The sequence below is a fragment of the Acomys minous genome, assembly GCF_964271855.1.
Source record: "Acomys minous genome assembly, chromosome: 1".
In the NCBI taxonomy this organism is placed as follows: domain Eukaryota; kingdom Metazoa; phylum Chordata; class Mammalia; order Rodentia; family Muridae; genus Acomys; species Acomys minous.
The window spans coordinates 4,608,692-4,636,661 of NC_140483.1; the positions used below are offsets into that span (position 1 = coordinate 4,608,692).

The window sequence follows — 27,970 nt, forward strand, 5'->3', positions numbered from 1 at the left end:
GGGCATCCCGGGAGCCCTGACAAGAGATACACAGAACTGTGGTGTGGGCCCATGCGACACAGGTGACTAGGACACAAGCTCTTCCATGGGGTCAAGGAGCACGTTGGTAGCTTTAGTGGCCACCGTGAAGTTGTTTCATGGAGAATGATCTTGGGTCAAGATGTCAGAATCTCTTAGTGGCTACCTGGGAGGCTGAGGCAGGAGGATTCCAAGTTCATGGGATACCTGGCGACTTACTAAGACTTCCTCAAAAATATAAAATGAAAAGGGAGTTGGAGCGGGCACAGTGCTGGCTAACACAGGAAAGAAGTGTCTCCGATAGTCACGTCCCTCCTAGAGAGGCAGGCTGCTAGGCTGACAGAGTCTGGTCCCTTTTCAGTTGAGTGAGCTGGACTACTTTCCTGTCAGGAGGAAACAACCTGCCATAGAGAAGTCTCTCACAGGTCTAAGAGGAGGACTTCACTTGAGTTTTCTCTTTTTAGCACATAAGACCTTTGATGCCCCTGTGAAGATGACAACCCCCTCACCAACATCCTAACCCATTTACAGTCTTGCTCATGTCAACCCAAGGTGACATGGTGCTCACGAGAGTGGAAGCTGTCAGAGTGCCTACACAGTGTCATCCTGGGAAGCCACCAGCCCCTTGCATGATTTCTTCATGCTCAATCCTAGGCGATTGACTGCCAAGTGCTTCAGTGGTTTCTTAGCAGAGACACTGACTGCACTGGGTGATTCTCTTTCATGGCATGTGGTTTCAGGTGAACTCTGAAAGAAACACCTTGGTTTGTTTGTTTGTTTTGAGATGGGGTCTCCGCCTCCTAAGTGCTGGGATAAAAGGCGTGCGCCACCACGGCTGGCAAGGCATCTTGGTTTTACACATTCAAACCTACAGTCTGAATCATCTCTCAAGGAACTGAGAATGTCTACTAGGCCCCGGGTCCCCTGGTGATCCCAGGGCTCACTGCTGCCAAAAGAATCTGGCCCGGTCCTGTATTGTATGTGACTTGTCAGGACTTACAAGGTCCTGGGTTTCAAAAGTTGTAGCCCTGAGCATGGTGCTGTGCACCTATAATCCCTGAACATGGGAAACTCAGGCAGGAGGATGCGAAGTTCAAGGCTACCCCGGGAAACGGAAACCCTGTCTCAAAAAAAAAGTTAAAAGAGTCTGGCTAATTTTGCTGTGATGTTTATTTCCAAGTTTTCTAAGTCTTAATTTTAAAAAGTTAATGTGATTACATTCAAGCTTCAAAGGCTCTTTGATACCAGAAATGGTTTTTTAGCTTTCTTCACTGAATGCCTTTTACAACTCCTTCACGCCTCTCAAAGTAGATCCAGAAGTGGGGAGCAGGCTTAGCTGGAGCCCCTGAAGAGCGTCATCCCTGTGTGTCGAAGGCTGGAGTGTGGGTGTGGGGAGCAGGCTTAGCTGGAGCCCCTGAAGAGCGTCATCCCTGTGTGTCTAAGGCTGGAGTGTGGGTGTGGGGAGCAGGCTTAGCTGGAGCCCCTGAAGAGCGTCATCCCTGCATCTTGGTCCCTCCCTACCATGTTTCTGCTTTCCCCCCTCAGGCCTGCTCTACCTGAGAAGGTGGCTGACCTCAGCACTCTAAACGAAGTGGGCTATCAGATCCGCATCTAGGCGCGCCAGGCCGGCAAGCTATCCACGGTGCTCCTTTCTGCACTTTACCCAGCAGCTTCAGGAGGACCTGCGACTCGTTCAGGAAGGACTTGTGGTTTCGGCTTTGCAGGATTTACCTGGAGATGGAATCTGAGGGGGTGAAAAACTCAACTGAGCAGCAGGTATGGTTGGGCTGAAGTGCTGGACAACTCTGGGTGACTGTCTCCCTCTCAGGATCTCAAGGACACGCTGACTAGTTTTCTATTTCTCCATCTGCCGACTGTTCCACTTGCTTTGGACATTATGCCTCAGCTGTAGTAAATGTTTATGGAGTTCTCTTCCACTTTTTGGTATAGTAGGTAACTCAGTCAGTATTACCGTCTTCTCAGCAATAACAAGCAAAGATGGGTGGGTTTTTTTAAGCAGTTGATATTACCTCAACATTTTGGCATCAGATATGCAATCTTAATGAGTTTTTTTATATTCTATTTGTATTGTTTTCTTAGTGTTTCCTATAGGGATCTCCATGGTTTGGAGGGTTTGCTGTTGTTTTTTTCTGGTGCACACATGAGATGAGATTTAAGGTGTTATATGCAAATGCTTTAGGAAAAAAGCACTGAAATTCTGGCAATAAGGAAAAACTTTAGGATGTTGGAGTCACTTTTCATAAAACATCCACTGACAGTAGGTTTTCATCTTCAAACAAGCATGTTAAGAAACTCTAGATAACACTTAAGCCTTTTCCAAGTCCAGCAAAAAGCACAAAAGGCCACGCACTCATGAAAATGCAGCAGTGCCGAGATTTCCTCGGATAGAAGGGCAGACACCAGGGGCTAACTCTTCTGTCACGTTTGGTCAGCCTTCGTTCCGAGTGGCTTTGCTGTTAATGTGTCCTGCTGTCCTACACTAAGGCAGATGTGATGGCAGACTGTTCCCAGTGGCTTGTTTTTAGGCACCGCTTTATGGCATTTGGAAGCACTGGGGAAAACCATAACCTCCAAGGAGCAGGCCTGTCTTAAAGGAGAAGGCCCTGGCCCTGAAGCACAGCGAGCCTGCCTGTGGCCACGCAAGTGCCACTTCCGCTTGCAGACCGGGAAGGAGGAATCAGAAGGCACACAAGACTGCTATAAATCTGGAGCACAGCTTCGTGGCATCTGTCTTAGTGTGGTCACCATGCCTACCCAGGAGAGCAGAGGAGCGGCTCAAGCTGAGTGGCTAGCCCTGACAGCTCAGCATGGTCCCCTCTGGCTGAGACTTGAGGGTTCTGAGAAGTTACCATCTGCTCACTGAGTCTTCCCCAGGAAAACAACCCTAGGGACACACGCAAGGCAAAAACCATGTGAACAAAAATCCACTCTACCCTAAAGCCAGCATTGTGAACGAAAAGTTCTTTTCTCGGAAAGGTTTGGTGTCCTTTAAAGAACAGGATCAGGAAACTAAAACACAGTGCAGACTTCATTCTCAACTCAGCTGCTTTCATCTAGAATCCTGTCAGCTGAGTTCAAGGTGAACTATGGAGCCTGTGCTCAGAGGCTCCTCAAGTTTGACACCCAGCACCCAAGGAAGCATCTTTCCTCCACGTCCTCACAGGCCTCAAGGCCATGTGTCCCCTGAATCCACTCCATCTGGTAAGTGGACTGATTAGAACTTGGCCACCAGGTCAAGTTCCTGCAGCTGCCTGTGTCCACGGACAGCTCACGTCAACAGAGCACCAGTCAATGGGACAACTTGATCCACGGCAAGGGACAGAACAGCACCCAGCTGTGACACTTTGTCATCTAATCTCTTCCACAACTACTTTCTGATTTTTAGATTAATTTTTTGAAGTAAGGTTAGGCACAGAAACATTTCAACTGCTGTCACTCCCTGGAGTTACACCAACTTCTATAAATAGAAGCAAGCCCCCAAACACCTAAATTCTAACACAATTGTTTATTTAAATAACAACTCGGCAAAGATGAGCCCCGCGTGTTTTACCTCCAAACTGACCTCTCCAACCTGGCTGTGATTAAGAAGAAAGGAGAACTGAGGGGACTGGAGCAAATTTATCCTATGCTGTGTGTCGTTAAGTGCAGAGCTGGATGGCAAGTTGACTGCTGTTGACTGACCCGTGAGCCTGGTGTTCTCGATACTCTGGGGTCCTGAGCACGTTATCTGAGTCAGCTATCTCATGGGCGTCCTCAGCAGAGATGTGAAAACAACGGGAGCCTTTGCAGCCCTTCAGCTCACTAGACAAGGCTTTCGTATGCTAGACTTTTATGTACACCCTTGTACAGTTTTTTTGACATACAACTCAGATTCTTGTTTATTCTCTTAGACTTTGTTCTGGACAATACATTTTTAAAAAAATATTTCAGAAAACCCATGATTGTTGCAGTGGGTATTTTTCTAAGTACAGGAAGACTTGAGAGCATTCTCAAGAGCGCCAGGAGTGCATGTTTCAGGCTCACGTTCCTCTCACCACGTGTTTGTACACAGCATGGAACTGTAATAAAACCACGCTGGAAACGGAAGGCTTTGCAACGATGTTGCTGTTCTGTCCTATCGAACTGATTCGCCACTTTCTCACTCTCCTCTTGCGGCCCTGGTTAAACAGTCCTCTGTTTCGGTGTGTGTCAACCTCTTGCCTCTTTGCTTCATCCTAACTGATAAGGGCTAAGAAGGTAGTGACAGAGGTGACAGGCCAGCCTCTACAGCTCAGGACGCTTACCACAAAGCCCAGCACAAATGCACAAAACTAGTCATTCATTACAGCTTACAGGAACAAAGGAAAAAGGGCTTATGACTTAAAAAAAGATGAAAAGCAGATGCTAAATCCTGAAAGAGAAGAGTTCAAGCATGTCTATTGTCTTAATGGCAAAAGGTGCTTTATAGTTTCCCTCTGCATTTAAGACTTGGCCAACAGGAGGTTGGGGAGACGACCTAAGTGTGATCCCCAGGGCTCACGCGAGAAGACAGGTACCCACGTAATCCCGCACGAGAGAGGCAGACAGCAGGGTGTGTGGGCCGTGGTGGCCCACCAGCTTACCCTCTTTGGCATATTCTAACAAGAGACCCTGTCTTAAAAATAAAGGTGCAAGCTAGGCATGGTGGCACATGCCTGTAATCCCATCACTTGGAGGCAGAGGCAGGAGAATTTGAGGATAGCCTACTCTACAAAGTGAGTCCAGGAGAGCCAAGGGTACACAGAGAAACCCTGTCTCAAAAAAAAAAAAAAAAAAAAAAAAAAAAAAGCAAAATAAAAGATGATGGCTCTTGAGGAACAAAACCCAAGGTTCACCTCCGGCCTTTAGGCACGAGTGCACACGCGCATGCTTGGCCCCCCCACCCCCCTCCAGCATACATATAGCGCACATTTTAGACTGAGAGAGATCTGACTTCTGCTGTCAGCCAGATCAACTTGTGCTTGGCAGGTAAACACAAGCCCAGAGGAATTGCCAGCTCTTTTGTCAAGAAGAGTAGAGAAAATAGATCATTTTATTGGAGTTTTAAAAGCTTGTGATAAGTGTCCTGTGGCCACAATTAACACTGATAAAGCTAATAGCAAATTATGAATTAACTGTATCAAAGTAAAGTACATGAAATGGGCCTAAATTCACAATATATTCACTGAGATATAAAAACTTTACAGAGATTTTCAGGAATGTTAGTTGGCAACAATGACGTTTATACCAATTCAACAACCCCTCCCCCCTACTAAAAAGGGACAATTACCAGTGTAATTTGATAATGATTATGTCTTCTAACCAGGACCCTTAGCACTCCACAAAGTACTACTGAAAACTGTAGGCCATCCTGGCACTAGAGTTAATATTCTTCATAAAAACCAAAGTGAGAAACTTTGCTTACTGCAGTTTTCACTGGACACATCTTTACCATCTGTACACTTTCTCTGAGGCAGTCATCTAGTAGACTTAAAATAATTGTAATAAATGAGTTAAAAATTTAAATTATAAAGACTTACTGTCTAAAGTACTAATAAAACTCACTGTAGAAAACATTTTAATTTACTGCACAGTAACAACTTAGTAAAAATGCCTGTAATCTGATTCTACTATCTTAAAAAGCAGAGGAAATTTCTACTTACATTTAAAATTGTTTTATTTGACACTTGTATGGGCACAGCAACAGGGCTTGCCAGCCCTGCTGTGAGGCTTCATGACCAGTGTCAGTGCACGTCACACCACGGCACCACTCTAACAGAAAGCTCAACACTGCAGCCAACAAAGAGCTGGCATACAGAACTGGTTGCAAGGAGCATGGTATATGGGGCTCCCAGGTTCAAGCCACGACCCCTAAGCTCCGGCTTCTGCATGCTGGAGGCAAAGAACAAATAGCTGCCAAGCTGCCGCTTCCTTCCAAAGACCATTTTTCCCCTAATAAATTATACAAAATTGGCTCAATAAAATGTCACTCCTGACCCAAGGGCTTTCTACTGTCACTAAACAGGGACGTGTGAGGGGACAGAGGTATAACCTGCGGTTTGACGCCATTTTCTCCATCTTTGAGACAGGGTCTTGCTGTGTAGTCCTGGCTAGCACGGAATATACAGTGATCCTCTTGCCTGTCTCCCAGATGCTGGGATTAAGGACATGGGTGGCCACACATGGATTATCTGCTTTCCTTGGGGCAACCCCTATCCAGACAGGAATGGACTTATATAAAGGCCTTTACCTCTTTTTTGTTGTCTGTTAAAGACAGCATTTCATGTAGCCCAGGGTGGCCTCAAACTTGCAATGTTGCTAAAGCTGGCTATAAGTGGATAACCCTTTCTCCACCTTCCACATGATATCACTACAGGTAGGTGCCATCATATCTAGCCAAGAGCTTTGCTCTCTTGAGTGACCTACATTCCTCAACTATTTCATCAACAAAGTGTAGGCATGTCCCATAGTTCAGGATGGCAGTGAAGTGGGCCAAGTATTTTCTACAACTTCAGAGCACTGTCAAGACTCTGCCGATGGACACCTGAGGATAAGTCACCCAGTGGCTGTAAGAGCCCGTTAGCTACCAACTAGCTCAGACTCCTCCACATGAAATTAGGTCTCCAGAAAAGGCAACCGCCTGAGCTTTACAAGGCCTGGCAGGGCCACCGGGTACACCGAAGAGCACTGGAGACCAAGGAGGTGAATTACATTTTAAAATGCTGTCAATTTTACCGGAACTTAGAAGACACTTACATCTTTTTACAATAAAGTGTTTAGACATCAATCGTCAGAAAAATATTTCATTAAAAATCTGGTGTAAACTCATTTCTTCCAATCTTTTTCAAGCATATAACAGAAATTCAGAACCTCATAGCACAAAAATGAAAGCATGCAAACAGTTAAAAATATCTTTACATCTTCTGAGAAGAATAGAGAGAGGGAGCTGCACGATGAGCTGCAGTCAGAGCTCAAGCCTGAACTTGGCCAGTAAAGGCAGGTGATCTGAGGAGTTGTGCTCATTGGGAAGGCCGTTCACAGTCCACAAGTCTTGTTCTGTAAGAAGTGACAGTCTAGCTAGAAGTTTCAGGCCACCAACCAAAGCAACTTCATCTCCTAGTTAAAAAGGATAGATTTAGTTAAACTGTCATTAAACAGTTTTTTAAAGCAGTGACACAGACCCTGAAGCCCCAAGAAACGCACATGAACGTCTTTAGGGTATGAAGCTCTGGAGCTGTAACTAATGACCTTGTACTGTGGGCATCACGCTACCTGTGCCAGGCGGTTTTTCTATTTCAATTTATACAATTTACATCTTTGAAGAACAGATTAATATAACACAAAATATGTTAGTAATTTGAGACTGACAACCGCTTAGAAAGGGTCCACCAGCCCACCTTGACTGCACAGCTAAGCCTGGCAGGGGCTGGTGAGGTGACTCAGGGATAGGTGGCATCATCTGAGCCAGGTCATGCTCCACCCAACTGAAAAGAAACACTCTCAGGAGAAAGGAGCTGCCAATCCTGTCACTCTCCTGCCACCTAGTGAACTCTCTGGGCACAGCAGCTTCCAGACCTTACTGTGTAAACTCTGAGTAGAGCACGCTATGACACAAGTGAGTCTTCTGAGGGTTACTGAGAAGGTACTGCCCATAGGGAACTAATGTCCACAGGGAGCTAACTGGGAAAACAGCATCAGAAAAAGGGATGGGGGAGTCTGCCTTGTCTAGGATTGCAGATATTTTCTGAGTACTTTTAGATTTCCAATTATCTCAACTTTAAATCTTTTTATTATTTTAAATCCTTTGGATGGCTTATGTGGCCTGATTTCTTGAGCTGGAACAACGGAGTGTATTGTCCACTTCAGTTTCTGAGAAGAGCCCCCGGGAGCTGCTCTTCAAGTCAGCACCCAGCGTCTGCTGTGGGGAACGTGAGCGCAGGCTGCTGTGAAGGTAGGAGGGCTGTAACCTGCTGCGTCACAGAGCTGTGGTGACTTCGACTCAGTGCTGCTGCAGGAAGGCAGGGTTGATGGGGAAGAACTGCTGGTACCCCAGGACTAAGAGTGATTGGCAGCAAAGGGCCTACTACTGGGGCATTTTACTGCCTTGTTCTTAGCAGGCAGCTAGGATTTGTGCAGTTACATTAGCAATTTATCCACCCAGCTCACCCTCTAGCCTGAGCACAGCCAGATCCTGTGCTTTCCAGCAGTCAGGCGTCATTACCTCCAGCACTAGCAGCGTCCTCCTTTTCTGCAGAGTAGAAAATATAATCGACAGTTATGGCGCTCTGGGAATGGCATGTGGTCACCTCTGGGACTCCAGTGTCAGGAGCATAATGTGAATAAACAGATGACAAGCTGAAACGGTGCTGTAGGTGTGAGGACGCTCTAAAGGGAAGAGGAAAGGGCTGAGTGCCCATCAAAGTTTTCACAGTAAAAAAATCTCTAAATTACCTTTTACTCCATTCCTAGACAGAACAGGATACTTTTTATTAGTCCTTTGATTTTCTTTTTCAGACAAGGTCTTATATTAGCCTAGGCTGGAGTGGAACTTATGGTATAGCTTAGGCTGGCCTCAAATTTGTGGTAATTCTGTCTTATATGTATATACCATCATGCCTGGGTTCTTGTTTTTGACAGGTTCATTATATAGATCAGGCTAGCCTCAATATCACTATATAGCCCAGGCTGGCCCCCTTTTCATGATACTTCTGCCTCAACCTCCTTAATGTTATGATCACAGTGCTCGCCCCATGCACAGCTAGGTAAGTTTCACTTAAATAAACCATATCCTAAGTGAGTACTCCTTTACTGATGCAGTGGATGTAAACAAATGGCATCTAAAATCCAGCAAGCAATAACAAATGGGGTAAAAAGCTAAAGAGTATGATAATCACATCTTAAAAGTACTCGAGAACCTCAATTTAAATAATGAGCATACAATCTTAAAACAGCTTGGACTTCTTGGTTGTGTGTTTCTGTTTTGTTTTGGGTTTTTTTATTTTTTATTTTTTATTTTTATTTTTTGGTTTTTCTTTGAGACAAGGTTTCTCTGTGTAGCCTTGCCTGTCCTGGACTAACTTTGTAGACCACGCTGGCCTTGAACTCACAGCGATCTGCCTGCCTCTGCCTCCCGAGTGCTGGGATTAAAGGCATGCGCCACCACCGCCTGGCTTTGTTTTGTTTTTTGAGACAGGGTTTCTCTGTGTAGCCTTGGCTGTCTTGGAACTCACTCTGTAGACCAGGCTGGTCGCCTGCCTCAGCCACCTCAGTGCTGGGATTATAGGCCTGCGCCACCACTGCCCAGCTTTGGCTATGTTTTTAAGCGTGTTCTAGGAGGTCAGTGGTGTGCAGGGCTGTCTAGGATGCTCAAGCGCTCTGCTGGCAAAGAGGGAGCAGGCCTGCCATGCTTGAGTTCCCTCTCAGGACAGCCCAGAGAGGCTTAAACTCACTACTGCAAACACATGCCATGTCACAGACAGAAGGGCTAACGTGTATTCTCTAATATGTCATGAAATTTAAGAGCCAGTTATACTATAAAGAAAATTAAGTCCTATACACCACTGTAAGTGCTGAGGGACACATAAACATGTGGCCCCTGGGGCTGGAGAAGCGGCTCAGCAGTTAAGAGCACTAGCTGCTCATTTCCAGCAGCGCATGGCAGCTCAATACTGTCATTCTAGTTCAGGGGATCCAACATCCTCTCAGACACAGATGCAAGCAAAACACCAATGCACATGAAATAAAAATGTTTAAAAAACAAAATGTGGCCCTTGATTTCTGTGAGCTCCTAAGTCAAAAAACACAGATAACTCCTTAAAAATACCCTACTTCCCAACTTGTGGCAGCCTTTATGTCTAAGGACGTATTTCCAGCACTATGAAGTGGAGAAGGTGGTGCGTGCCTGCAGCTGGCCTGAGGCACACAGACGCGAGGGCGGCCCAGCTCCTTCAGGTGCTATCCCACAGCAGTGCTTCAGCTGTACAGAAACGCTGCTTACGCACGCAAGGCAGGAAACACTGACTTCCACCCTTTGGCTCTGTGCATCCTCACAATCCACATAGGAAAATGGAACCTTAGACACTGTGTGATTCTCACAGCTAAAAGGCAGCAGCCAGACCTGGAATTCATGTGTAAGTGTCTTAAACCCAGCAGCCTTCGCAGTGTGGAATAGCATCAACTTCATTTTGGAGCCATGTGTTTTCTGAAAGACACTGGTTTTGCATTATTCAGTTAAAGCCTTCCAGAACTCACTTTTCAGCTGACACTAGGACCTCTGTTTTCTCCAGCTGTGCTTGAGTCACATCACTGTCTGAAAGAGCAGAGGAAGCACATCAGTCCAGCGCAGACTTCTCTTCTTCTAGTTTGCCACAGCACAGCTCTCTCCACAGTCAGGCTCATGTCTGCTTAACTGTTTGATCCTAACATCTCTATTTTGATGGTCTACAGAGTCTGGGAAGTGGGAGTGGGGTGCAAACAACTCTAAGGCAACATGCAAATTACCCATGCACAAATAACATTAGAATTCAACTCTTAAAAAGGAAATTTGGAGCACACTTAAAAAAAAAAAAAGGCTATATATTAATTGTTTACCTTAACATCAAGCCCAAGATACTCAAAGTTAGAAATTTCAGCTTTATGACTTCAAAGAGAAGAGTATCACCCACAAATTGCCAATATGTCCCGCAGACACTCACCTGTCTTGTCTGCTCTGGGACCCTGCTGTGCCTCATACACACAGCTCTGTGAGATGCCTAGATTTGGGGGCCAAATTGGAATAGATAAGATTCTTTGTCCCCGTGAAGACTGTTCCTGGCCAGATACCTGCACAGAATTTGAACAGGCATCTTAAGTGTATAGACTTTAACTATTCATGTATTAAATTTTTTATGTTTTAGTGGAAAGGTAATCAGAAATAGTAAGCACAGCCTTCGCTCCATACAGATGGTTACCTGTGGTGGGCACCGTTCAGAAGCACTTGCATGGAAATGCAGGCTTCTCACCTGCGTGTTTCCTCATCTGAGCGGTCAATGTCTACAGCTTCCCCCTCACCCTGTCTTACTCTTTCTACTACCTGCAACACAGGCCCCGCTGGGTCAAGTGGTAAGTGAGGAAGCAAATTTAAAACTATCACAAAAAGTTCTGTTGGTGGAGGACTTTGATTAAACACACTGAAAACAAGCAGAGGGAAGCACTGAAATATCACTCAAAGCTTAATAAAAAGAATTCCAGCTGGTCCTGGTGATGCACGCCTTTAATCCCAGCAGAGGCAGGCGGAGCTCGAGTTAGAGGCAGCCTAGTCTACTAAAGGGAGTCCAGGACAGCCAAGGCTACACAGAGAAACACTGTCTTGAAAAACCAAAATAATTCTAAGCTGAAGAATAAAGGTACTTAGCATTACACAAGGAAAGCCACCATTATGTAAAGACTTACATAACGAATATTAAGTTACTGTATCACTCACATCCAGCATTCAGAACTCCTCCCACTGCTGTGAAGGGGGCTTTCAAGTCTTCCTGGCCTTCAACACTTTCCTATCTGCTAATTCCTTCACACAGAAAGCTCTTCTAAGTAGAAAGACAAATTCAACCAAGTGAAAAAAGCCACTTGCTGGTAACTGCAGGAGTCATCACGTCCTAGTGTAGTGAGGCAGTAGACTGCCCAAGTGGATTTCAGAGCCATGCAATGAGCATCCCTCCCTCTGATGGGCTGAGCAGCCAAATCCCACCCAACCCAGATGAAATGAGCACTTACTTTTCCAATCGCAAGGCCTTCATAATTCAGCTTTCCTTCCTTTATGAAACTATAGAGTGGAGAACCAGGAACAGAATTAAAGTCACCACACATGACGATGGGACAGAAGCTGCCATCTTTTTGATGGGCCACACTGGAAATCTCTGCTAGCAGCATTGCCAGCTGGGTCAGCTTGATATCCCCTCGCCGTGGGTTATACAGCAGATGTGTGTTAGCTATGCAGATGGAGGGAGAGGCAGCCTGTGGGATTCTGGGCTGCAGCAATAAAACTAAACCAATGTTGTCTCTGTCCAACAGAGGAATGTCACGGCGGCAGAACTCCACTGGGTTCACAGATAGGAGTGAAAACTTGGACTGTTTGAAGCAAATGGCACAGCCATCAGGTTTTCTTCCTGTCTTCATCTTATACTCACAGTGATAACCTAGAAGGAATGAATTTTAAAAAGAGATTGGATGTTAAAACACATCACTCTTAATATTTTAAAGCCATATCTGACAAACCAAGTTCTATAAGACAGGATGCTAGTACATGTTAAAACCAAAGTTTAGAGCTAGGTGTGGTGACACACATCTTTGACCCCAGCACTTGGGAGGCAGAGGCAGGCAGGGCTCTGTGAGTTCGAGGCCAGCCTGGTCTGCAAAGAGAATTCAGGAGAGCCAAGGCTACACAGATAAACAACAAAAACCAAAAAGCCCAAGTTTAGGGATAAAGCTGGGTTTAAGAGTGCTTCAATCTCAGGGCGGGCGTGGTGGCGCACGCCTTTAATCCCAGCACTTGGGAGGCAGAGGCAGGTGGATCACTGTGAGTTCGAGGCCAGCCTGGTCTACAGAGTGAGTCCAGGACAGCCAAGGCTACACAGAGAGTCCTTGTCTGGAGGGGAAACTACAACAGCAAAGTGTGTCAATCTCCTCCTCTCTCTTGCTGGTGTCGGTGGTGCTGGGGAGCAAACCCAGGCCCTCCCGCGTGCGAGGCAGGCGCTGCCATGGACCTCGATCCTAGCCCATGAGCTTCACTGTGTTCTCTGACTGCGCCTGAACCTGTTGTACAGCTGAAGGGCCTTGAACTCCTGGTCACAATGCTTCAGCATCCCAAGTGCTGGGACTACAGTGATGCTCACCATACCACACTCCTTGTTCGTCAGGAGGGAGCACGCACACTTGTAATGCAAGCATTTGGAAGGAACAGATGAATTCTGAGTTAGAACCAACACGGTCACACAGCAAGACCTTACTTACCTCAAAAACAGTATGCCTAGTAGGTTTCTTTACTGGCAGACTTCACCCTCCAACTTATTCATGACAAGGACAGTGAAGCCTTATGGTCATTTATTCTGGTGGTCTCCTCCTCTGTCCCCCATCTAATTCTGTGGTGCATACCACCTGAATTCATGTCAGCATCAGAGCCTCCCCTCACTAACTCTGCTGACTAGAATGCTCTAGGTATGGCCTGATTGTCACCTTCTCCAAGTCTTTGTTCAAATTTCACTTTGTCCACTCCCCATCTGCTTTCTGTGGCTGCTGTTCACACATGCGCATCCCACAAGGAGGAGGCCAGCTCTTGAGACCAGTGTTGTTCTCACTTCCAGAACAGTTTAAAAGGGTAGGCAGGTCCTCAGAAAACACCTGCCAAATGAATGAATGCCACGGGGGCACATCCTTCCTATCTCCTGCCTGCAGATGAAATGATCCTAGAAGTGCCTTCATTAAATTAGCTGTGGTAAAGCCTCCTGTTGAAGTAAGTGGACTGTTCCCTAGTCTCTCCCTTTTAAGATCAGCATGGAACTTCCAGCAGAAATGCCATAGTGTTTGCTTGAGTTTGGGATAGGTACCATAAGAACTGAGTTATCCCAAGGACAATATGTGCAGTAAACTTCGAACCCCTACCCAGATCTAGCCAATGGACAGGACGTTCTTCACAGTTGAGTGGGGTCTGACTTTCATATGCACTCTGGTGCCCCATATTTGACCACTGCCCCTGGATGCGGAGGCCTGGTGGCACTCAGAGGAAGGATAGCAGGCTACCAAGAAGAGACTTGATACCCTATGAGCATATACAGGGGGAGGAAATCCCCCTCAGTCACAGTCATAGGGGAGGGGAGTAAGGGGAAAATGGGAGGGAGGGAGGAATGGGAGGCTACAAGGGATGGATAACAATTGAGATGTAATATGAATAAATTAATAAAATATATTTTTTAAAAAACCCGAGTTATCCCAAAGGGATGTTGGGATGGCATCTTGAAGAGGACTGTGTTTAGTTCTAGTACCCACTGGTGGCTCTTAATTTCCTGTAACTGTAATCCCATGGGATATCCCTTTTCTGTGCACACACATAAATGCAGACAGAACATCATACATGTAAAATAATAAATAAAATGTAATAGTATCCCCAGGGTTGGGGAGATGGCTCGGTTCCTAGCGCCCATATGGTGGCTTATAAGCATTTTGAACTCCAGTTCCAGACATCTGACACTTCTTTCGGACCCCTATGGGCATCATGAATATTAGCAAAACATATACCTAAAAACAAATAAATCTTAAGGTTAAAAAAAAAGTTATTCCCAAATATGTCGTGCATTTTTTTTGTTGTTTAAAAACTTATGTTTTAATAACAAGTAACTCTACACGAGTGAATCTAGCTAAAGTAAATAAAGGTTACATTGTACCCAGTGATTCCAGACTTGGCCTGATTTCTGTCCCATAATGATCTTCTTGAACTTCCTGTAGACAAAGCACCTTGAAGAAAACAGTGGCTTGAATTAAAACACACAGATGCAAATATGAATTCTATTTAACTCTGATAGAGTAGAAATCAAAGTGGAATATACACCTTTTCTTATTTTTAGAATTAATGCTCTTCCCCTCCACCCCACACCCACCCCCAAGACAGAGTTTCTCTGTGCAGCCTCAGCTGTCTTGGAACTGCTGTTCTTGAACTCAGAGATCCACTTGCCTCTGCCTGCACAGTGCTAGGATTAAAGCCGTGTGCCACCACTGCCCTGCTTGCTCTTTCTTTTCTTCTCTCTCATTTTGTAAAAAAATTACTGCTCTCAAATATTTTATATCACAAGAAAATTGTTTCTAATTATCTAATAACACACCTTAAAAGCATGGCCCACATTCATATGGTATAGCATTTACCACTCAACATGGCCCAATTCCTGGAGAACTTTCTGTATTGTTTATATGGGAGGCTATCTTTCCTGAATTCCCATGTTCACCATGACTAAGTTTTTGGTTTTTTGTTTTGTTTTTTTAACAAAAACAAAACAAAAACAGAGTGTTACTATATAAGCCAGAACAGCCTTGAACTCAGAGTAGTCCTGCCTCAGCCAAGTGCCAGATTACAAACATGTATCATCACAACTCAGGTTCTTTCTTTAGTTAAAAAAAATTTTCGAGACTTTATTTTGTTAATTAATGCTTTGCTTGAATTTCTGTGCACCATGCCCCGTGCAATGCCCACAGAGGCCAGAAGAGGATGTTAGATCCCTTGGAACCAGTTACAGATGGTTGTGAGCTGCCATGTGGGTGCTGGGAATTGAACCCAAGTCCTCTGGAAGAGCAGATGGTGCTCTTAATCACTGAGGCATCTCTCAAGCTCTGTGCTTCCTTTCCTATGAGGCTGGTTTCATCCCAGCATCTCCAACTCTTCCCTTCACCCCCCTTACAACTCCCCCCCCCCCAAAAAAAGAAAAAAACCCTGTCTCTTTAGCTGGGCTTGGTGGCACATGCCTGCAATCTCAGGCACAGATGCCTTGATAGGCAGGCACAGAAAACCCAGGAGCCCACGGTCATCCTGGCAGCACAGTCAATGTGAGGCCAGTGTGAGCTATCAGAGATCCTGTCTCAAAGCAAGCAAACAAGCAAACAAAAATTGACATTCTTTAAATGCTATCATTTTATCATCTAGACGAATTTTTGCACAAATTACTGAAATCTCAATTCTAGTCTTTTTTATTTAAAATGCTTCCAGTCTGAGTCTCAAAGCTGACCAATACTTTAGAACTCTCAGCAGTTGGGTGATTCTGTCGCTGACTAACAGCAAGGAAGCCATACCTAGCCAGCAGTGGCTCTGTACCCAAGAGCACGCGCTCAAACGCTGCTCACGAAGATGCACTTGTTTCACTACAGTTTGTATGAAAGCTCTAATACTGCTTTATACACTTACATCTGCATCAAAATGTTTGATTTCTTTCAGAATATTAGGAAAGCGAAAACTCCAGTGTAGCACTGGACGTCGGCAATGTCTGTAGAGGTGCGAGTTGTCCTCCAGTAAGTCCTGTGAGAGGATGTTGTAAGACATCACCGAGAAGTCAAACTTGGCTTCATTGTCCTCACATGCGGAGGCAACATTTTTGTCTTCCAGGTCCTTCACTTTTTCTTTATTATGGCCACACAAATACTCCCAATTCCTCTTTATAGTTCCTGTTAAAAATATATTGGACAAAATGTAAGAATAAAAAGAGACCACTTAGCTTCCTGTATACAAATACTCTCTCACTTAAAGAAACCCCCACAGCTACTGAGTCCAGCGTTTTTCCCAGGAAACAGACAGCAACATAGCCCTGACTGCTTCAGGCTGTCATCAGGTGGCCTGCAGATCTGAGCGCTGACTGAGGCTGACAACCCTAAGAAGCTGTGTGTGGCTGCGCCCTCCCAACCGGCTCTGGCCAGGATGTCTATCAGCCACGCTTCACACTCCTAATGCAAGGAGAGGTGCAGCTAGAGGTGGCTTCCAGAGATGAGTTCCCACCACGCTGCATCCTGTATCAGGGTCATCAGTTACCGTAGCTAAGAGTTCTGGTTTATACAGGAATGGAGGGTGGGGTAGAGTGACAACATGTGGGCACACTGTTTAGTGTGTAAAATGTTAAAAGTAGGGGAGTGAAGACAGAAAGAACAAAATGAATTGTTACAAATTATAGACAACAAATGAGCCTTGAAATATAAGTACACCAAAACAAAAGTGAACGTGATATTACAGAATGCTCTAGACAACCAGCAAAGGTGGTTAATGACCCTTGCATACAGCAACCAGAAATGCAGTAGACATCTACTATGCAAAGATGTATCATTAGAAAAAGCAAAGAAAATGGATAGAAAACTATAGATTCTGTAACCAAAGACCCTCCTCCTGAGGAGCTATCATCTCCTGAGGGTGCATGTGCGCATGTATGTGCATGTATTCTCACAGGCCTGGAGGACATGCCTCTAGCTCTAGCACCTGGGAAGCTGAAGTAGGAGACTAATGCTCAGGATTAGCCTGGCCACATGCAGTGAGATTAAAAAAACAAACAACCCCACCCGTACCCCAAAGAAGGGCTGGTAATAGCTACCTTAGTGGTCAAGCACTATCTGAGTTGGTTTGATACCTAATACCAGGAAAAAACTGCAAGCACATACGTTCACTGTTGACTTTGTATCTCATTATGTCACATTAGTGAGGATATGCTTAACATCATGGAAGTCATAAGGAAAAAAAGGAAGTGACATTTAGTTAATGTACAGACTCAACAGTGAAAACTAAACAAAGAGAACAGATGTGGAGACGGCCAGCCAAGCACACAGAGGGTGTTCGAGAGCGCTGGGCAACAGACCATCTTCCTCTCTTCTGCATACAGGTTTTTCACTTCACTAGATTACAATGCCTAAAATTATACTAATTAAAGTTGCCAGGACATGGAGCTTATATCTGCAGTCCCAGAACTCCAGAGGCTAAGGCAGGAAGATTGCCAAGAGTTTGAAGCCATCTTGGGCTACAATGTGAGTCCCTATCTCCCAAAGCAAACCAAAAAGGAAACAGACTGAAATAGCACACTTATATGCAGAGTGAAAAGGAGATATGCTACAGTTTTTACAATGACAAGGCAAGGTATTCATAATCAAAATATACAGACATGATACACAGCTGCCAACAGAGTATGCTGTGTTAAGACAGTTCCCGGTCACTCGCCTCAGTATCTAAGGTAGCTACCTGCTACATGGGAGGAGTAGACTTTTTGAGATATCAGTGTGATTATGAGGGCTGGAAGCAAAGGAGCCAATGGTATGAAGGTGCTAAGAGAAGGGCAAGAGAAAAAGGTGGAAGGAAACAAAACCAAAGTAGAGCAAAGTCTTTAGACAAATACAGAATTCTGCCGCAGTAGCCCCATGCCCAGGTGAGCAAGGCAAGTGAGCCCTTCACATCCTGCACTGAACAAGGGGAACTCCATCCCAGCTTCAAGAGCTACACGGACAGCTGCAGACCCGCACTCGCCAACGTGAGGTGTGCACAATGGGTGAGTTACTCACTGAAGTCTTCATCTGTAAACAAGATGGAAGGGCTCCATCATGCAATGTGCAAGCTTTCACCCCCACTATGTCAGCACCACCGCCAACTATAAAGATGGTCTACATCACTCACGGCAGCTCCTTGCTCAGAATGTACATAGAGTGCCATTAAGGACTTATGTCCTGGTGACAAGTCCGTATTGTATTTCTTAGACAGCCAGGACCAGCAGATTATCTGATTAACACGGTGGCTGTCAGACTTCTACAGCTTGTGGAGCCCTTCCGTATTGCTCTTCCTATCACAAGGACATTAAATCTCTGCTGAGGGAAACACAGTCCATCCCGACCACATTTGTTTTTCCTGAGTAGGCACAATGTGCTCACATGCTAGGTTCCATGGAGGACCATCTCAAAACCACTGACACAGTGAAAAATCTCTGGCTGTCACATACTTCACAACATAAATTCACACTGCAAAATCTTATATACCTTCCATGTCAGGAGGAACAAGGTGATCACAGCAGAGAAGAGAGATGAATCAAAGAAAGTAAGCAACAGCCTGAGCAGGTTTTGGGGTGCCTAATTAAAAGTCATAATTGTGTCACACAATTCCTTCAAATACCAGTTTAACGTGATAGGCAAATTAGTACTGCTGTTCTCTTGATTGAAAAGTACTAGTGAGATATCAGAAGTCACACACATGGCTTAGGAAGAGCCTTTCCTTATTCTCAACACCTAGGAAGAATGGACAGATAAGAGAGTCAGGTAGCAATCAGAGGTTAACAGTATGGAACTGTACATCCCCATCCACTTCCGGGAAAACACCACCACCACAGTCTCCTGATGGCCACTCTGCAGCCAATAGCATATTAGACATATCTTGTTCTATCTTTGACATTCAAAGAAGGTGTTGTTTATTACACTAGAAAACCAAGGGGCAGAGGTGAAGTGATGGCCACAGGCTCGCGCCACAGTGGCAGAGCACACACGAGGCAGGGAGTGCCCCCTATACTTTACCATCTTATGCAGCATGCCAACACTCCACCCAGAGAGGACGGAGTACCAGAAGGCTGGCAAGAGAGGGCGGGAGCTGGGCTGATGAGCAGCAAACACGCAAATGACGAACAGCTGGGTCCTTCTGCGGACCCTGAGCAGCGGCTCACGGGAGCACTAGTCTCCATACGCTGCAGTTACATGTAGACATCCGGTGCCTTGGCCAAGGACTCAGTTTCCACTTACACGTGTTTTCCATTCATCTAGTACTTTGTAACTATAGCAATTATTTCTGTCTTGGGACCCAGGTGGACTTTCCAGAGAACTTTCTGGCAACAGAGAACCAGGAGCCTGAACACTAAGGCCGCAGGAGCTCACGTGCAGTTAGTTCTTCCTCCTCTGCATCTGCTCCCCACACATCAATCCCCTCGCAGCCCCTCTAAAGCCCCTCATGGAAACTGCAGTCTGTAAGCAAGGCGGTCCCGACTTCTTACACACCTCATCATACACTGGGGAGGACAGTGGGGTGGGAGTACATGAGTTATCTACAAGTAAAAACAGCACGAGAGAGTTGATGGAATCAATGTATTTTTTGAGAGTTCCACAAAGTTGACTAAGATATGGCTCCCTCTGTAAAAGGTAGTAACTATGACTCTGAGTCACTTGAGGGCTGGGTGTGTAGCTCAGTGGCTGCACTAGCATAAAGTGCAGGGTTCAATCCCTAGCACCAAAATAAATAAATTAATTTGGGAAATACAAATTTAACAAACTAAAATCTTATCTTATAATACTTTATTCATGATTGTTTCTAATAAAAGGATCATTTTATATTTTTAAAGATACTATTAAAATGAAGACAGAACAAATTTAAATTTTTTAGATCAGTGACCTCCACTGCCAAGCTGTCATCAAAGCCTCTTTTCAAAGAATGTCACATGAAACTATTCTTAAACTTTGTGTTTCCTACTTCTGTTCTCTACAATCTTATTCAAGTCATTTTTTACTTTGACAGTCTTATATAGTCTACTTAATAAATACTTACACAAACTATGCAAGTCTTATATACTTATGTAGCCTTAGATGTCTTCTCATATAGACTATGGAGGTCTCCTTATCGTCTATATTTACAGTCCTTTTCTCCGCTGACACAGACATGGTTAGCTGAACGAAGCCACCACCCTAACTCAGAGCAGCCACAGGCTAAGAAGCAGCCCCAGCACCTCTAGGGCATGAAGGATGGCTTCCGGGTTGGAAAGGATGCCCTCAAGTTGGCCTATCATTTATGTCTAGTCTTTTATCAAGATAAACATCTCCTTTACCTTGGTGTTTTCTTCTTTTAGATGAGGGCTCATCTCTATCAGAGCTCATGACGTGACTAGAGAGATGGATGAAAGCTGTGCTGCTCAGGTGGTCAGGTCTCCAATTATAATACTGAAATCGAGTTCCAGACTCAAACAGAAGGGGTGGTCTACAGTTCAGCGAGAAATGCCTGCTACTCAAGTATGGGTAAGGTGCACGTGAGTAATGTCCAGGCCACCTCAGACTGCCAGAAATGTGTCTGCTCCAGCAATACCTCTGCAGATCCTCCCATGGAGTGCTCCAGTCTCGCCCCAAACTCTTCAGAGGGCAGGGAAACATGGAGTACCTAGAAGAAATAAAGACAGTCCCTGAGGCACCACTTTTTGTTCAGCTGTAGTTCTCAAAATCTAAATCTATTTTCTCCAGGTGAGATATCATCTCATAGCTAAATTTATTTCTAACTATGTGAAGGAAAAAAGGGAAAGCACCCATGTTTAACCGTCAGTATCAGTACCTCAGTGTTCTCTCCCTAAACAGCCATGAACGGTATTCTAACACTCGATAAGAAAATAGGCTCCCAAGACACCACATGCCCCTCAAGTCAGCCCACTCTCCAACTGAGAGCTAGAATGCAGAATAGAATTCTAGCTCCGCCGGGCGTGGTAGCGCACACGCCTTTAATCCCAGCACTCGGGAGGCAGAGGCAGGCGGATCGCTGTGAGTTCGAGGCCAGCCTGGTCTACAAAGCGAGTCCAGGACAGCCAAGGCTACACAGAGAAACCCTGTCTCAAAAAAAAAAAAAAAAAAAAAAAAAAAAAAAAAAAAAAAGAATTCTAGCTCCAAAAACTCAACAGAAAAATAAAACCCACAGCAAACAAAACAGTTAAATAGGCACATAAATTAGAATGTAAGTTTAGAGTAAAAACATATTTTGGAATAATATTTTTATATCAAAGTTAAATTCTTCCCAAACACTAATAAAGGTAAAAACAAAAATCAAAGTGTTTGACTTGACAAAGCTACTTCCCTGACTAACCAATGTGTGGACATGCTTTTCACTCTTAAGCATACAGCCTGCTGGGGAAATTAAAGAGCATAAGGATTATTTATGGGACTCCATCTTAACCCAAGCTGACAACACTGAGTCAACTGAAGCCAAGGACAGCAGGATCGTTACTTTGTGTGTGCAGGGGCATGTGCAGTATGCACAGTTCAGAGGTTCACAGCAAGGTCTTCCTCTGGTATGCACAACCTTGTATTTTGAGACAAATCTCTCACTGAACATGGGAGCTCCGACAACTGAATTATCTGTACTAACAGGTCAGCTCTGGGATGCTCTGCTCCTGAACATGGGGTTAAACCGTGTTCCTGTTCCCATTTAACACAGGTGCTTGGGGATTCAACTGAGGCCCCGTCTCAGACAGAAGCACCCATCTGGCTGAGCCACCTTCCCAGCTCTCTAAGCGTATGTATATAGTGTTTTGTCTGCATGTACACCTGCAGGCCAAAAGAGGGCACCAGATTACATTATAGATGGTTGTGAGCCACAATGAGGGTGCTGGGAATTGAACTCACGACCTCTGGAAGAGCAGGCGGTGCTCTTAACCACTGAGCCATCTCTCCAGCCCCTCTAAGCTTATATTTAATAGGCATGTTACTCTCTAGTTCTCAAAAAGCACCAGTTCCTCACTGCAATATCTGGCAAATTGTTAGGGTTTGGATGATCCCATTTCCTGGGGTTCCTTGTCAACAGCTACTAATGGAATTTTGCTTAAGTTGCATTTCTTTATTACATGCTATGTTTCATTTGAAAAGATTTAGCCTTTACTATATATATGAAAGTTAAGTAGTCTAAAACTGCTCTCTAAAGCAACCTGACTGCAAATCATAAAGGAACAACATGGGCACTATATCTTGCAATTGACTCTGCAAGTCATCCAAAGGGATTTCAGCACTTGGATTTGTGTGTGTGTGTGTGTGTGCGCGCGCGCCGGGGTAGGGGTGGGGTTGGGTGTTTGAGACAGGGTTTCTATGTGTAGCCCTGTCTGTCCTGGACTCGCTTTGTAAACCAGGCTGGCCTTGAACTCTGAGACCTACCTGCCTCTGCCTCCTTGCCTGGCTCAGCACTTGGATCTTTTTTATTTTTAAGATTAAAAAATATTTTTTGAGGTGGCACATGCCTTTAATCCCAGCACCAAGGACGCAGGGTCAGGTAGATCTCTGGGTTCAAGGCCAGCCTGGTCTACAGAATGAGTTCCAGGACAGCCAGGGCCACGCAGAGAAACTCTATCTCAAACAAAATCAAAACCAAAACCACAACAATAATAATTTTATTTATTTATTTTTGAGATGGGATACCATGCAGTATAGGCTGGTCTTGGACTTGTAATCCACCTGCCTCCACCACCCCGGTGCTGCAGTTGTTACTTTCTGTCTTGCTATGTTACTATACTGCAGCTTGCACTATGACTGACAGTTATTTACACCATTATCTTGTTCTGGTAAGATGGTGAGCTTTTGAGGGCTAGGACCTCTATTCACTGTAAGCCCAGTGGGCCAGACACCATGCCAGGCACACAGCTGGTACTCGGAAAACACTGTTGGCATGAAATGCCATATGCATAGAGTTAGCAGATCCCAACGGCTTACGTAATGATACTGTGTAATTTCTCACATGTGGTACATTAAACACGGTTTCAAAGTATCCAAGACCCCAAAGTTTATTAGAGAAAAAAAATATAATCAGTACATCAAATTTTTGATTCTGTGGATACTCCTTGGGGTGACATTATTAGAGACAGCGTGTACTGTGGCGCTTTAAAATTTCAAATGAGTTACTCTTTATTTTTGGAGGCGGAGTCTCAAAGTGTAATGCAGGCCAGCCTCAAATTCATCGTTATCCTCCGGCCTCAGGCTCCTGGGTGTTGAGATTACAGGCGTGACCCATCACGCCTCGCTCTTAGTGAACGAATTGAAAGAAAAATAAATACCCAGGATGGAGCGAGAACTTGGGTGGCGGTGGAGGTTGGCCTCCGCGTGGCCGGAGTTTGCGAGCGGAGGACACCGGCCCAGTTCTCCCCGCCCCCCCGGGGCGCGCAGCCTCCCTCCAGGCCGGGCCCGGCGCGCGGGTGGCGGCGAGCGTGGGGGCCGCGCGAGCCCCGCAGGACCCCGGAGGCCGCCGCCGCCCCGGCCGGCCCCCCGCCCGCGCGTTACCTCTCCCGCGGCGCCGCCAGGCGCGTCCCCGCCGCGGACCCTCTTCCTCCGCCTTGCTTCCGCGCCCCGCCCCGCCCCGCCCGGGGCCGCCCGCCCGCCCCTCTCCCCGCCGCGCGCGACTGACCGGCCTCGCCCGGCTACACAGCGGCCGTAGCCCCTCCTCACACAGCGCCACGTCTCCATCTTGGCTCGCTGCGAGCGCCCAACGGCCAGGCCTGTGGCTGCGCCTCAGCCTCGGCCACTCGCTGGGCCCCGCCGGATCCCCATCGCTCCTCGGAGACGGGGCCGGCCGCTAGGCATGCTGGGAGAAGCGTCTCGCCGCAGGCTGGGTCGCCATCTTGCCTTTTGGGGCAATTCCTTAAGCCGCGCGACTCCACGCATGCGCAGAGCGTGCGCGCGCCGCCATTTCCGAGTAGGGCAAAATTCCCCATCTCTTAAAGCAGAAGAAAGCTAGCGCCAGACAACTTCATTAAGACCTGTAAGGAGGTGCCGACTGAGACCTAATGTGTTTTTACGTGCTTGGTAGATGCACGTTGAGGAAATACTGTTCTCTGGGTTTCTGTAGAATTGCTGACCTCAGGTTTTTATAATTGATTTTGTGGAAATAAATCTCAGAGAACCCACTTATACATTAGTGTGATGATTATCCGTGTCTGTCACATCTAGCGTGGAAGTCGGGGTTCTTGGAAAACAACTTAATGCAGGATGAAAAGAGGCAGAGGGCACCACGAGTCAGGGTCGCTGTTTGTGTAGGTTCTTTGGTAGATCTGTGTAGCTGTGCGCAGTACTTTCTTGGAAAGTTTTGTTCTCTGTGGGCTTTTTGTTTGTTCCTTGTGTTAGTTTTGAGAGGTACTTTATCCTCAGGGTATAGTTGATTCTCTATATCCGCTGTAATCATAGTGTATAAACGTGCCAGGAATGCTGAATTAGTGAATTCTGAAGAAAGCTAGTCCCCGATCTCACACGTGCTCACATGGAGAGAGAGAGAGAACAGTGTTCTGAGACTATATAGTCCAGGCTGGCAGCAACCTCATCTCACATCCATGTCTGAGTGCTGGGATTACACACTTGGTTTCTGATCACATTTTCATCAGTATGAAATTATGTATGTTCCTTATTTAACTTATTTCATTAGCATTAAACTCAGGTCCAGCGGCATTCCAATCCATACCTAGACGAAGATTATTTGCTACACATATTTTCCAGATACAGGAGGGCAGTTGGATACAGAGACTCAGTAGTGGTTGTGACAGCATGCCTGAACCCTGTACAAAATCGAGCTGTGGTGGATTTACTTTTGTAGCCCAGGCTAGCCTCGCACTCAGATCAATCTGCCTGCCTCTGCCTCCCAAGTGCTGGGATTAAAGGCATGCGCCACCATGCCCGACTCCCAACAGTTTTTGTTAATGGAAATGCTGTACATCACTATCCTCTGAACCAAACAGCCATCATCTTTGTGAGTTCAGCTGAGACTGCACGTGAAAGATCATCGTAGCTGTGCTTGTTGACTGCTGACTCCATCACAGAAGGAAGATGTGGAGGAGGCATGGGACCCTGACCTAAGCATCCAGCCACGGTGCCAAACCCGCTGGATGCAAGTCTGCCTCAGGGTGAGGCTAGAGTATGCAGGCCAGAGAGACCAGGGAAGGCAGCTGCGTCTATGTGGTCATCAGGACCATGCTGGGCGGCAAGGGGTGACTCTTGTGGGTCAGTGGCCCTATAAGTGAGCTCAACGAACTCATTGATTCCCTGGGGAGAGCTCTGGTAGAATCAAAATTAAGTTCATCACTGGGCCTTGGGAAGGGGTTAGATTTTCCCTCCTCATCATTGACCTCACCTGAGGTTTGAGGATGGCCTGAAAGCCCTCTAATCATGTAGTTGTTTTCCCTGGCTGGTTAGGACCCCCCTATAAGCCCCCAGTCATAAGTTATGCTATCATCACAGAAAAATATATTTAACTTGCAAGAGATTCCATATGTTTCAGCATCTGTATACCGGAGAAAGGCACTAAAACTGTAGGCAGTTTTGTTATTATAAATAATACAGTGTACTGGGAAACAGGTACAAGGACCAAATACATACACTTCTTATTTTAAATCACAGAAGTGACTAGAAAGACTCCTAAGGGTGAAGTTTTAAGCTGGGTGTGTTAGCACACACCTGCCATCCCAGCAGCTGGGAGGTGGCAGTAGGAGGATCAAGAATCCAAGGTCTTTTTCAGCTGCATAGTGAGTTGAGGCACACACTTAGAGGAAGGCAGGTTGCAAAACTGGGCCAGCCTGGGATTTGTAGGTGGTTCAGGATAATTTGGCAATATAGTGAGACCCTGCCTCTAACAGAGCTAAGGAGCTACTGGGCCAGACTGTAAGGCTCTTTTAAGGAGAAAAAAAGAGAACTACATCACCATAGCAACCTGGGCTATTTTTACTGAGCGATGTTAGGCTATCCTGAAATACTTTTCAGAATTTGGAGGTGGAAAATGAGGCGCAAAACACGTGTGGGCGAATAAGGTCAGTTGAGCAACACCTTAAATTTTTTTTTTTAATCCTTATCTTTTAGCTTTTCATTACATTCTGCACACCACCAAAATATCTTTATAAGAATAAAGGCAAAAGTAATGTTATACTACAAACATATTTGTGTGATTCCATAACTGTGAATGTGGGAGATTTTCATTTAACAAATTAAAGAACAGGATACATTTGCACTAATCACTAATTCAGAAGAGATTATTGTATAATATAATAAATAGCACCACCTCCAGTCTTTCTTTCTTTTTTCTTTTTTTTTTTTGAGAAAGGGTTCCCCTGTGCCTCTGCCTCCCTGAGTGATGGGATTACAACCGCCATCCTTATGTATAAAAATGTGTAAGCTTCACAACCCTCTATGCATCGATATGCTACCTTGTCTTACTGGAACCAAAACCATGCTACTTTTGTTATCACTGAAATCATGTTATTTTGTTGTTGTTGTTGTTGTTGTTTGAGATAGGGCTCCCTTGTGTAGTCCTGGCTGTCCTGGTCAGCTCTGCAGATCAGGCTGGTCTTGAATTTACAGAAATTTGCCTGCCCCAAGTGCTCTTAACAGCTGAGCCCTTGCTCCAGTTCAGGCACATCTCTTTCTGTTTGTCTACTTTGACCAGCAGCATTTGTTAACTAAACAAACTCAGAGACAGTGGTGAAGAAAGTTTCTAAGGATGACTCCCAGTGGCTGGAAAATATAATGGCACAGATAGGAAAACTGCCGGGAAAACAGGAGTAGGCGTGAGGGTGAGGCTCAGACTCCATCTGTGGCGACCTCAGTGTCAGTTGGACATGGATAGTCTGAGTCCTAGCAGAGATCTGAATGGAGACAGGGATTTGTGAATCCACGGGAACTGACTAAAGGACAGAGGCAAAATTCTGAGAAATAAAACCTTAAAGGTTCTTAGAAGGAGATACCACCACAGGACCAACAAGGAGTCATCTCAGTATAAAAGAAAAAGAAAAGGCAGTGTGAACTCATACACTAGGCAAGAGCTATGGAAGTGTAGGCGTGGCCAGAACTGTCAAAAGCTGAAAGTCCCTGGTAGGGAGGGGTCATTAGAAAGCTTATTTGGAGCATTTTCAAAGTGTGAACACAGTGCTGAAGCTAGGCTGACCAGGAAAAGGGGAAGAGACAGATGGCATACATCCGTGGAGTTAGCAGTGAGGGGGGAAAGGCAAAATACTTTTTCACCTTCTTTCTGGCTAACTGCCATCTGTTTTCCCTGTATCAGTCAGTTTCTCTTGGTTGGAAACCATTCTGAATTTTGTGTGTTCTAAAGCATGCCATGGTGTGTATCTGTCATGGTATTTATCTTGATATATTTTGTTACATGCTAGTGATGGTATGTGGAAAGGAGCAATCTTTGTAACTTCTATGCCTAATTAGCATAATGTCTGGCACATAGTGGGTGGTGAATTCAGGGTCAGTCACTCAGTGAGAGGTAGTCTTAAGAACGGATAGGCCTGCCGGGCGTGGTGGCGCACGCCTTTAATCCCCGCACTCGGGAGGCAGAGGCAGGCGGATCGCTGTGAGTTCGAGGCCAGCCTGGTCTACAAAGCGAGTCCAGGACAGCCAAGGCTACACAGAGAAACCCTGTCTCACAAAAACCAAAAAAAAAAAAAAAAAAAAAAAAAAAAGAACGGATAGGCCTGAGCTGGAGAGATGACTTAGCAGTCAGGAACACCTGGAGCTCTTTCAGGGGACCTGGGTTTGGTTCCCAGAACCCACATGGTGGTTCATGACCAGCCTTAACTCCGGTCCCAGGGCCTCTGAGGTGATGTTCATTTTTATGTTTGTGGGTGCCAGGTATGCAGGTGGTGCACATACATGCACGTAGGCAAAAACCCACTCACACACATAAAAGACATTTAAAAGTTTATAA

General features: G+C 45.6%; 2 protein-coding genes across 15 annotated transcripts in view; one reads left to right on the top strand and one right to left on the bottom strand.

Annotated features, from left to right (window-relative positions):
* VASH2 (vasohibin 2) overlaps window positions 1–8,250 on the top strand; it is a 41,225-nt gene extending 32,975 nt beyond the window's left edge. For 8 of the 9 annotated variants that reach the window (XM_084788629.1, XM_084788634.1, XM_084788630.1 and 5 more), the window contains one exon: window positions 1,564–4,125. In XM_084788629.1, coding sequence (XP_084644755.1) covers window positions 1,564–1,633 — 70 coding nt within the window. In that variant the 3' untranslated portion in view covers window positions 1,634–4,125. Of the gene's footprint in view, window positions 1–1,563; window positions 4,126–7,871 lie in introns of those variants that run through there. The other variant, XR_014780466.1, reaches the window with a different exon arrangement.
* Window positions 5,072–24,185, bottom strand: ANGEL2 (angel homolog 2). 6 transcript variants are annotated; one of them, XM_084788574.1, is made up of 9 exons: window positions 23,687–24,183; window positions 20,370–20,695; window positions 15,956–16,212; window positions 14,451–14,520; window positions 11,788–12,209; window positions 10,731–10,857; window positions 10,288–10,345; window positions 8,258–8,421; window positions 5,072–7,092 (listed from the first exon to the last, which is right to left on the bottom strand). In XM_084788574.1, exons 1-9 carry the CDS (start codon window positions 23,743–23,745, stop codon window positions 7,001–7,003), a joined length of 1,575 nt encoding a protein of 524 aa, XP_084644700.1. In that variant the 5' UTR covers window positions 23,746–24,183; the 3' UTR covers window positions 5,072–7,000. The 6 variants fall into 6 exon arrangements, with proteins under 6 accessions (XP_084644700.1, XP_084644699.1, XP_084644701.1 ...); XM_084788573.1 differs by having other exon boundaries at window positions 5,072–7,152; window positions 23,687–24,182; XM_084788575.1 differs by lacking the exon at window positions 23,687–24,183 and adding an exon at window positions 23,563–23,656 and having other exon boundaries at window positions 5,072–7,152.
* Window positions 24,186–27,970: the final 3,785 nt, after the last annotated feature.